Here is an 11,992-nt window from a genome sequence, read left to right as displayed (position 1 = left end):
AATATTTAAAATGCATTGTGACAAAAGTGAGCAATAATAGTTTAATAAAGAGGAATTAATGTAAGAAAAAGATTGTTCTAGAATTTACCCTACACACCTTTATGAGTTGTCAACTTCAACAACAAACACTCACATATTGTTCTCCCATGGACACTCCTCCATAACCAAGTTACAGATCTCTCTATATGTGTATCCACATGGGCTTCATATCATGCCTAATGTTTATCACTATATTATAAAGGCTTAATACATAGTTTGACCCCTGTACTTGTACCCTTTTACACATCTAACCCCTAAATTTAACGTCTCACCTATCGAACCTCTGAAGTTGTTAAATAATCCGATTTAACCCCTGAACTTGATAAATATGTAAGTATTGAACCCTTCGTGTCCACTTGTCACTTGAAACGTTCTAGAAGAAATTGTGTACGAAGGGGTTAAATGTTTACGTATTTATCAAGTTCGGGGGTCAAATCGGGTTATTTAACAAGTTCATGTGTTCGATAGGTGAGACGTTAAGTTTAGAGGTTAGATGGGTAAAAGGGTACAAGTTCAGGGGTCAAACTATGTATTCAGCCATATTATAAAATAGTATTTCAAAAACCAAACCGGTAGCCGAACTGAATGAATTACAAATTTACAGTTCGATCAATTAGATTCAACCGGATAGTATGATCAATCTATTAAGAAAGTTTATTTTAACCAATTATTGCGGGTTTGATATATTTATAAGTCGGATATGATCGAAATGTTAGATTTTTCCTCTCTTTCAGACCAAACCGGCCCCACTCCGAATTCCGATCCAATTTTTAAAATATATACTCCCTCCGTCCCGTTTAAGAAGTCCCATATTCTATTTTGGGATGTCCCATTTAAAATGTCCCATTACTATTTTTAGAATATTTTTCCAATGAATACCTTATTTTACCCTTTTTTTAGTTATCTTTAAAGAACTCTATGGAAAATTCCACTATCATTAATAGGGGCAAAACATGAAAAAATATAAAAAGATAAGAATAATTAATGTTTTCTTAATCTGTGTGTAAAGTCAAATGGGACTTCTAAAATGGGACGGAGGGAGTATAAAAACTAAATCAACAAAAGATCATTAATCATGCACATAATGCATGACATTATCTTTTGAAAAATTTGCAAAATAATTAATGGTCATAAAGGCCAACCGCTTTAAGAAAACATTAAATAAATGAGGAGAGCAACTGTACTGAAGTATGGAAACTCACTCTCTTTTCATCATTTTACATTTGAAAATAAAATAGAAAAAGTGCAAAAAGGCACAAAACAAACAAGAAATCATACAACACAACACCAACTCCCTCACTAAAAGTTGATTAACAACAAAACAAAACACAAAAAAAAAAAAGTTAAAATATTACAAAATGAACAAAACTTCACTCACTCAGCCTAAGATTGTTTAGAGCATAACCTCTAAATGTTCCCTGAAAACTTTCAAAATATTACAAAATGTCACAATTCCAACCAAACTACAATCATCTTCTATAACCCACACATAATTCACTCTATGTGCTATTGCTTGAATCATTACTGCTACTAGTGAACTCTTGGGATGACACACTATTGCTTCTGCTCTTCTCACCATTCTAGCCGAGTAACTCATCGACCTACTATACTTCCCCGACCTATGCACTGTAGTTACGGATTCCTCGTCGGATGAGGAGGAGGATGTTGAAAATGTGGATATTGATGTAGTTGAGTTAGTGAATTCGTGAAGCATAGATTCTAGACCTCTATGCTTCAACCGTGCCATCACGACCCTAATAAGATCCTCGGGGGGGCCTCCACAGTCGACGTAGGCCATTAAGTCCCCCGAGGAAAGCGTCGCGATGGCTGCTGCCACAGTCTCGTCGCAGCAGCCTAATGTGAATGGTGATAACTCCCCGATCAAGGTGCCCTCGTCTCCGTCCACCACCGCCACGGATGTTTGCGTGGCTAGAGCCCGCGAAATGGCTCTGAGTGTGGAGGAGGCAGGGGAATTGTAGTCTATTGTGACGATTTCGTCGTTGATGATGCCAAGAGTGTCGATGGAAAGAGCGGGGATCGGAGAGAAAAGTCCGATTGAGCTCAAGAGGAATCGGACTATATCTTCTTGAGTTAGCCAGCAGAACTCGCGGCCTTTGTGAAAGGTCGCAAGGCCGGTTGAGAGCTTCTGCTGCTGTTTTCTTCTTGAAATTGAAGAACTTAGCCTTGTCTTGATTGGTACCACAAGATTTTGAGCTCCTTCAAGAATCAAATCAATTGCTTCCAATAAGCTGAAAAAGTTCAAATCAGAGATATTAGTGACTAGTGACTGATTCTTGATAAAAAGTTGCAAGAATCATAACAAGATCTTAAATTCTTATGTATAAATTTGGATTAAACTACAAAATTGACACAAAAATTTAAGACTTTCTGAAACAACTTCAGATTGAAACACTTAATTGAACTAAAGATTCAACTTTGAACCAAGAAAAAGAATAATGATGGGAGTTTTTACCATATCACATGAGAATTCTTTGAACAAGAATAAAACAGTAACCCTTGTCTTTGAAGGGGAAGAACAAGAAGACATATAACAACTTGGAAACTCCCATAAACAAACTAAACTGAAAATTGAAAAAACAAAAACATAAATCAAGATTCAAACAAACAAACTAACTCAAACCATAAAACAAAAACCCAAATCAAAAACAAAACAAAAAACACAAATTCCAATACCTTGAAGAAGGATCCACATGCACAACAAGGCCAGGAATCTTAGGCAAAAGAACAGAAACAGACTGTTTCAAAGCAACAGAAGGTGACACCAAGTTTTTATCTTCACAAAGATAGCAAATCACATCAACAATACTAACTTTTCCTACACATCTACACTCATAATCATCACCTTCATGATGATCACAGTCAAGCCCAGATTTTGTTTTACTTAAATGATCACAATTCCACACACTTAAGAAATTATCATCAGAGTTTTTGAGTGCTGACAAAGCTTCAGAGACAGTGGCAGTAACTGGAAGTGACCTCAGTGCTGGCTTGCCTAGACAGAGGTCGGATACCTCATTAGCTAATAAGCTCACTGCCATGCAAGAACAGAGATAAAATAGGGAGATTTTTGGAGGCTGAATAGATACGGCGGCGGAGGTGGCGGTGGCGGTGGTTGTGGTGGTGGATGTTATGGAGAAGGGGGTATATATAGATAGATATGGAAACGTAGTAGTGAGTGATGATGCAGTTTGTTTTTGGAGTGTAGGGGTACGGTATAAGGTACAAAATAAAATAAGGAAAAAGAGAAACGTGTAGGGTCCAATTGAGGATAAAATAATTTATGTTTATTAAAAATGAAAAATGAAAAATGAAAAATACATTATGTGAATAAATATTAAATATATATAATAAAAACTAGATATAAAATTAAAAATTAAAAATAAACTTGAAAGTGGGGTTTTATTAATTTTTTAAAATTAAATCGAGCTGAATTTATAAAGGTTAAATTTAATTGATCGATTTCGTTGGATTTTTCCAATTCAATTCAATTTTTTAAGTTTGATTTGTGGTAAAATTTAATTGACATTTTGAACTTTCAAAAACTAAAATGAATAAAAGTGATTGATTTTTTAACATATCAAATTAAATTAAATTCATATAAAATAAATTAGTTTAATTTGATTTGACTAGTGTTTTTACTTTTTAAAAACTCATAAAATAGTGTGTTGTTGTGGAGTTTGAGTTGGTTGATTATGGGTTTACTGAAGGTTACAGATGAGCATAAATGGTAGAAAACATTGTATCTGTGCTGTATAGAATGTGAAGTGGGTCTACTTGTGATTGTGAAGGGTAAAATGTTTGTACACTACTTGTGATTGTGAAAGGTAACAAATTATTGATTATTTAATAAATTAATGATTAATGATTAATTAAATTAAATATAAATAGAAAATGATTTAATTAATGATTATAATTTATTTAATTGTGAGATAATTAAAATCAATAAATTATTAATTAAAGGTTAGCTACTATTTCTATCCCATGATTTTTTTAATATTTTAGACGTGTTAAAATATATACAAATTTGCTATATAAATTTGGATATTAAATTTAAAATATTACTATTATTTCTCATTAAGTTTTAACTATTTCTACTATATTCTCTTTACTTATTACATTATGGATACTGAATCCTACCTTAATTACAATGGAACCGAATCGCAGGAGATCCACTGTCGGGTAATACCGGACTCTCATCAGAAGAATAATGCATATAAGGAAGACGGCCGAATCCATAGGATTCACTATTATATCATTCAACAAGACAAAGACCGAATCTCTTAGTACTCGGTCAAAGCGCGCTGATCCTGGGATTCGGATAGATCGCCAGATTTACATTATCTCGAAGTACTTTCCTATTTGGATACAAACTGCAACTTAGAAAGATAAACTCTAACTTAGGAAGACGAGACTATTTAGGAAGACGTTTCTAAATAAGACTCATGTCCGAATAAGGTAGATTACACCAAATCAGGGATACCCTATAAAGTAGGATTCACTTTTCTACTACAACACTACTAGGTATGCGATCATCTGCTATAAAAGGAGTATGAGGTATGTCTAAAAATATAATTACATTCATATACTCAAAACGCTGCTCAAAGCTCTAAACTGACTTTAGCATCGGAGAGTTAATCGGACAACCACCGTCCAGTTAGCTTCTATCCTGTTTTGCAGGTACATTCACCGGTTCAGAAGGCAGACTCCATCATTACACGTATAAGAATTAATAGAAAAAATATTCTTTCATAATTTAATTATAATCCAAAAAATAATTAGTGTTTTTTAATATATAATTGATAAATATTTAAATAATTAAATTAAGGCTATAATGAAAAATTAAAAAAAAAATAACTATTAACTTCTATATTTTAATTTTTGTGCAAACTTAACTCCGCACATCTTTATGCGACGTAAACATTTTCAATGGTGCTCTTTATTTTAAAGACAATTTTTTATAAGATAAAAGGCATCTCACAAATAAAGAATAACATTTTTAAATTTATTCTATTAGACTCTCTAATATTTTGACTCTTTATACTATTTTATTTTTATAAATAACAATAAAAATATATTAAAAATATACATTTATTTTAATTATTAGTATATTTATTTATTCAGTTTTTATATTAAAAATATAAAATAATACATTTTAAATAAAAAATAGCCAACCTATTTTAATATTTGAAATTTTATTTTTTTGAAAAAGGGATAATGGGTACATACGGTCCTAAAATTTGGACTCAGGATCATTTATGCCACCAAGTTTTGAAAATGTGCATATATGCTTCTAATGTTTTTAAATGGGCTTATTTAGGCTCTCGCACTTAACACGGTTAGGGACATATATGATTCTTTTTTGAAAAACGTTAGTGCCCCATTTAAAAACGTTAAGGACATATATGCACCTTTATAAACCATAAGAGTATAGATGATTTTAAAACCAAATGTTAAGCATATATGATCCTTTTTCCTTAAAAAAAAACCCAGTGAATTACTAATTATAATATATAGCAATTTTTTAAGAAAAACAAAAAATTAATTAATTAATTGATCTCTAATTAGAAGTAGAAAGAAACGAATTAAATGTTGACGCTTGATATTTGATTTCAAAGTGTTTATCCACGCAACCGTTGTGCCGTGTCATTTTGACAACAAGCCAATGAGGATTTGCGATAGGAAATCTTTTAATTATCACTTATTTTTTTATCATTAATTTTTCCACATAGCTAGCGCATGATTGGTTTGTTGCACGAATGACATGACGCAACGGTTGTATCGATAATTATTCTTGATTTCATGATCAAGCTGAGTTTATAATTTTATTGTAAGTTCTAATGTACTTGATCATATATGGCTTATAATAGTGGGCAAAGATTGATTTCAAATTCCCCTTTGTGCTAATATGTAGAATGCATATAACACCTAACGAATGAAATATATTCATATATTTATGAAGAAGCTACGTGTCTAAGAAAAAAAATAGTGTTGTCTAGATGATGAATATATATATATATATATATATAAAACTAAATTAGTTAAATATATAAAAATATGTATATGCTTATTTGATATAGTTATGAGATAACTAACGTAAGCAAAATAAGAAATCAACATATAAATTTTGATACATCTCATTTTTTTCAGTTGTAAGATAAATAAAGAGAATGAACGTATACCATATATACTTGAATTTGATTCAAGAACACAACCACTATAATAAATACAATCCATACTCATAACAAGATAGATGGAACAACTATAGCAATAGGGCCGAAATCCACCAGGTCCAAAGTTCATAACCGAGCAACCAAGGCCAATAGCCCAATAATAAACACAAAGTCGAAAAATGAGTTAAGCGAATGACCGAGTTAGTCATCTACCGAATACAGCCCTCAGCCAAAATTTAATATCACCAACACTAAATAACGCCGAGAGGATAATTGGTCGAGTACAGGTTATCTCAAAATTAAGAGCACGTACCAACACCCTGACAAGGAACATCTCCCGACAACAAGTATCTTTGACAAGAGGTACTCTGACATTATGTCGGCAAATCCCACAGTAGACGAAAAGAATAAAGAGAAGATAACAAAAATATTTAAAAAATGGAAGAAAATAACAAAAATGCTAAGTTTGTTGAAATATTACATGAGCACCTCAAAAAGCTGAAACTTTACATTTAATACCTTTCCAATGAGGATGCAACACATGACACACACAAAACAAGTCAAAAAAAGTCAAAAACGCGTCAGAATAGGTCAGAAACGCGTCAGAAACGCATCTGACATGTGTCTGCCACGCGCATCAGAGCTGTGCACCAATCACGCGTTAGTTTGTCAAAACTATTCAATCATGTATCATTTATGTATCTGTTATGTATCAGATATGTATCAAAGACATATTTGATTATTATTTTTTCATTTTTTCTTTACAAAAATAAATAAATATATTATTAATATGTATTATTTATGTGTCTCGAAGGTGTATGTATAATATATTTTAAATTAAAAGATATATGTATCACATATTTTAATTAAAATTCACGCATTACATAAATTATGTTACAAAAAGAGTATTCATAAAAAATGTTCTTCTTACATGTTTGATGCGTGCCTTGTTCTTTTATTAATTATGAATATATATATATATATATATATATATATATATATATATATTCATACACACACTCTCATATATATATATGTATTAATAATGTGTCTTTAATGTGTATGTATAACATATTTAAATTAAAGCTACATGTATGATATATTTTAATTAAAATTTACGCATCAATAACATTTTAATTTGTTACTCGATATAAACATCTTTATAATTTGGTTGCATTTTTTTAGCTCAGTTGCCTAACATTTAAAAATTATGTGTATCTTGTATGTATGTACAAGATATTTCTAACATATTTTAAGCATTATTGTTTCCGATATATCTATCAAAATATATGACGTGTATCTGAAATGTATTTATAACATATATCATATTAAAAAAATATGTGTTCCATATATATATAAATATGTATCATATATATATATATATATATATAAATTAAATATTAGAGATTTATCTAACAAATACAAGTAAGTAACATGTCAAAATACATTTAATTAATTAATATATATTTAAAATGTATACATTTGAACTGTTTTTTGCTATGTATAATTTATATATTAAATAGAAAAATACAAATACATCCAAGATACATTTCAGATACGTCATATATACATCTCATTTTTTCAAGGTGTGACTGAATAAACTTAGTTTTTAAATTCATAAAATGGCCGAGAAAAAAGTGATGCTAAAAAGTTATAACTATCGCTCAGATAAGCATTTCCTTATATTTTCAATTATTATAAACCATATACCAACAGTTACTTTACAATTATAATGATTCACTAGTTTAAAAATCGATCGATGTATCTACAATATATCAACGATGTATCGGTAATGTATTATTGATGTATGTGTGATGTATCTGTAATGTATCTACAATGTATCGGTGGTACATTGTATTTGAGCTGTTTCTAACATGCATTTGATATGTATAATATATGTATCTGATATGTATTCAAGATGTATCTCGAACACAGTCACATACTATTAATGGAATTTATTGAAAAACTATATCTTAGACATGATAAATCTTAAATACATAAATAATACACTTCTTTCTCATTTGCAATGCTATCATATTTTCTAAATAAATATACTGTCATTTTTTTAAAACAAAAAAATTGAATCAAACTCTATCGAATTATACACTTCCAGCAAATGGATTGAATGACGAGGTTGATGAGTTTTGGTTGCAAAGAATTTTCATAATTCTTCTGGCTGGCAACATCGGAACACTAGACCTCTTGAAAGTTCTAATTTTCTCCTCCACATCTTTATCCCACGATGTATCAGAGATGAATCAATAATGTATCAGAGACAACTTAAATACATTTTCTATACATCTTAGAGACAACTTAAATACATTTTCTAAAAAAAACTATATACTAAACTTCTCACTAAAGACACTGTTAAAACCATAAACTACAAATAAAAAAAGCACATAATAGATGTTAGCAAATAATAATATACTATTTATATCACATAATGTATAAAAAAATATAAAAAATACATCTATTAAATAATAAAAAATAAATGTATTATACATGTATCATACGTGTATCCACTATTAAATTATAACAATTGTACTAAATATATATATCAAAATTCAAATCCAAATTCTATAATTCGCAAACTAAAGCAAAAAACTACAGAAATATTTGCAATTAGGTCCTCCCTTTTTAAATTAACTTAAATTGATCCAAATTATCTACTTAGGCTGCTGAATCATCCTTGGACTCACTTTCACATTCACAGTCTTCGGCACTTTCTCCATGAAATGTGGTACCTAAGCTTTTCCTTTTTGCCATTTCATTCCTCTAATTGAAACCAGCTCCACAACTTGTATGACACCTTCATCACCAACCCCTTTGCACCTCATCCCCAAGCCTTCTAATTGAAACCAGCTCCACAAATTATCGCTTAGATAGTTTAGTCTGCAAAAATAAAATGGAGATGCAAATAATTTCCACAACTTAGGCCGTTTTCTTTTCTTTTCATAACAAACACCTTTAACTTTAGCTTGAAAATCTCTAACTTCCTTTAAAAATATCCTTACAGCTCTTGCACCAAATGGATTACCTTCTAGTTGTCCTCCATGTTCTTCATAAGCTGCTCTGAGCCGTCCGATGAGTGCGTCGAGGCTGCCCCATGCTTGCCGAAGCGGGCACAGGCAAGGTGCCGGTGGGTTTGGCAGGCCAAAAAATGGATAGGTTTGGCCATGGACTTTAGTTTTTCCGAACTGATCAAGATAGCGGAGGAACTCAGGAACATGAGCACCGCTGCACATGGGCAGTGAGAGTGGTGGCCGGTGGTTCATGACAACTTAGGGTTTTCTTATCAATAATTTTTTTAAAAATTGCAGTTTCTAATTGGGTGCGTGATTAAATAACAACAATTTGAATGAGTTTGAATTATTTTGATAGAATGATTTAATTTTTTGGTGTTTGTTGTTTGAATTGTTTAAGTTTTAAGGTTAACCATGGCCATTAATGGAGAAAGTAAGAAAATAGAAAGAATAAAAAAAAAAGAACAAAAACAATATGTGTCAGATCTATAAAAAATAGAATCAAAAAGGACAAGTGGAAGGTTGTGATTAAGTAGGTATAAAATGTAATGTTTTCCCGTTATTAGCTAAAAAAAAATAAAGAAAAAAATTAGCATAGGTGTAAGATTTGAGAAGTCTTAGCATTTTTGTAAAAAAATCCCTTGTTTAGCTCATTCTTGTAATTTTCTCAAGAATAAATATGTCAACCACATACACTCGTTTTCCTACCAACCAAAGACACATCATTAAAAGTACACTCTCATTGCCATGTCATCACTCACTATAAAGACCCTAAAAATAAATAAGATCAAAAGTAATTTTGTTTCTAATTTTAAATTTTGTTTCTTTCACTTTTTATTTTTTCTCTCTTACTCATACTTACTTAACTGTTGGAGAGGTGCTCTATAATTCTATTCCGGCACCCTTCTAACGGTTGTTTTTTGCATCTCAGGTGAGTTTTAAGGCCTACATTTAGCCCAAAACTCGCCCCAGTGGTCCACTAGTTATCAAAGACTAAGTGTTAGTCTATTTTAAAACATTAACAAATTATCCTTTTTTTTCTCGATCTTCAAATTCTTAAATTGTTCTTTAACTTGTATTGTAAGTGTTAGATCTATATTGAAGATTAAAAGACCTTCTTTACAAATTTAATTGTAGATTGTTAAAGAATGTTAAGCACAATAAGGAGTTGCAGAGTCTAATGATAAAAAAGACTAGACTATTTACAAGTTCTATCTCAAAGTATTTAGTGTAAATAATTTTATTTTCAATTCACGCATCTCGGACTAGAAGAATACAGAATGATCTGATTTAAATTGGAGATATTCGATCAAGTCTTATTCGGTGAACGAGTTTAAAACATTAAATTTTCGGCGCTTAAACCGCTAGGAGTTTTTTTCAGAAGGATTGAAGAATTCTAACAATTTTTTGTTTGCATTTGAACATGTGAAGAATTATTTTGACTAACATTTCATTTGTAGTTCTGATTTGGAATTAATATCAACGATTAAAATTTTGAACCCTCCCGCGTCCATTGGTTTCCGCTGCGCCAACAAAGGTGACAATAAAAAGGCTAATCCCCAGAAAAAACCTCCACCTTTTAGTCCCTTTTCGTTTGCACTCTCACGTTGTAAAATCGCCGATTTCACCCAAATACACACCTTTTTTTTTAATTACACCCTCAAACATCAAAATCCACGCTTTTTGGTTTCAATTGCACCCTAAAGCATCAAATTGACTTCTTTTTCAATATTTTATATTTTAATAAATATTCAAAATAGTCCCTAATGTTATAATTAAAACAAAAAACTCATCTTCCTTAAAATTTTAAAAAATTCATCATATATATTGATAAAAAAAATAAATTTAAAACATTTATTTCCAAATTTTATATTTGTCCCAAAAAAATTAATTCCAAAATTTTAAATCCATAATTAATATTTTTATTTAATTCTAATTATATATATAATTTTTATGAATATATAGATATATAATTAATTATAATTTTATTAAAAAAATTAAATTAAATTTAATACTCTCAACTCGGCATCGGAATACCCTCGAGCTCGCCGGCAGCCCTTTTGCCACCACTTCGACAACGGCTAAAGTGTTAGAGTTTGTCTGAGAACGAACCCCATCTGGGTTCATCCTCAGATCTCATATGAGGATCGTCTGAGAAGACGAACCCTTTCTGCGTTCGTCTTCTCAGATGAAGTCGTCCTTATCTGAGGACGAACCCAGCTTTCTGGGTTTGTCCTTAGACGAACCCTATTTGGGTTCGTCTTCTCAAACAAACCCTATTTGGATTCGTCTTCTCAAATAAACCTGGGTTCTTTAGAGGATGAATCCCATCTGGGTTCGTCCTCAAATTTCATCTGAGGACGAACCCATATGGGGTTCGTCCTCAGTTAGTCTGAGAAGACGAACCCTTCCTGAGGACGAACCCTTTCTGGGTTCGTCTTCTCAGACGAAGCTGTCCTCATCTGGGTTCGTCTTCAGATTTGGGTTTGTCTGACACTACTAGAATTCCTGTGATTAGCGACCGAAATTAGCGACGGATGTACAATCCGTCACTAATTTCAATAATACCGACGAACTTGGCGACGGACATACTGTCCGTCACCAAGTTCTCAAAATAAATTGGCGGGAGCTTCCCCACCAATTTTCCCCCCTGATTTTAGCGACGGATTGTAATAATCCGTCGCTAATCTCTAGGGGAAAGTGAAACGCAGAGTTTCATTGTTCTGTTAGCGACAAATT

The 11,992-nt window shown here is 31.5% G+C and overlaps 1 protein-coding gene across 1 annotated transcript; it reads right to left on the bottom strand.

Moving 5' to 3' along the window:
* Window positions 1-1,220: 1,220 nt before the first annotated feature.
* LOC126669086 (CBS domain-containing protein CBSX5-like) lies at window positions 1,221-3,251 on the bottom strand. Its single transcript, XM_050362410.2, has 2 exons — window positions 2,734-3,251; window positions 1,221-2,288 (listed from the first exon to the last, which is right to left on the bottom strand). Exons 1-2 carry the CDS (start codon window positions 3,096-3,098, stop codon window positions 1,433-1,435), a joined length of 1,221 nt encoding a protein of 406 aa, XP_050218367.1. The 5' UTR covers window positions 3,099-3,251; the 3' UTR covers window positions 1,221-1,432.
* Between the last annotated feature and the right edge of the window lie 8,741 nt (window positions 3,252-11,992).

Source organism: Mercurialis annua, linkage group LG2 (genome assembly GCF_937616625.2).
Source record: "Mercurialis annua linkage group LG2, ddMerAnnu1.2, whole genome shotgun sequence".
In the NCBI taxonomy this organism is placed as follows: domain Eukaryota; kingdom Viridiplantae; phylum Streptophyta; class Magnoliopsida; order Malpighiales; family Euphorbiaceae; genus Mercurialis; species Mercurialis annua.
The sequence above is the reverse complement of the archived record's forward strand: the minus strand, read 5'-3'. Positions and strand labels throughout refer to the sequence as shown.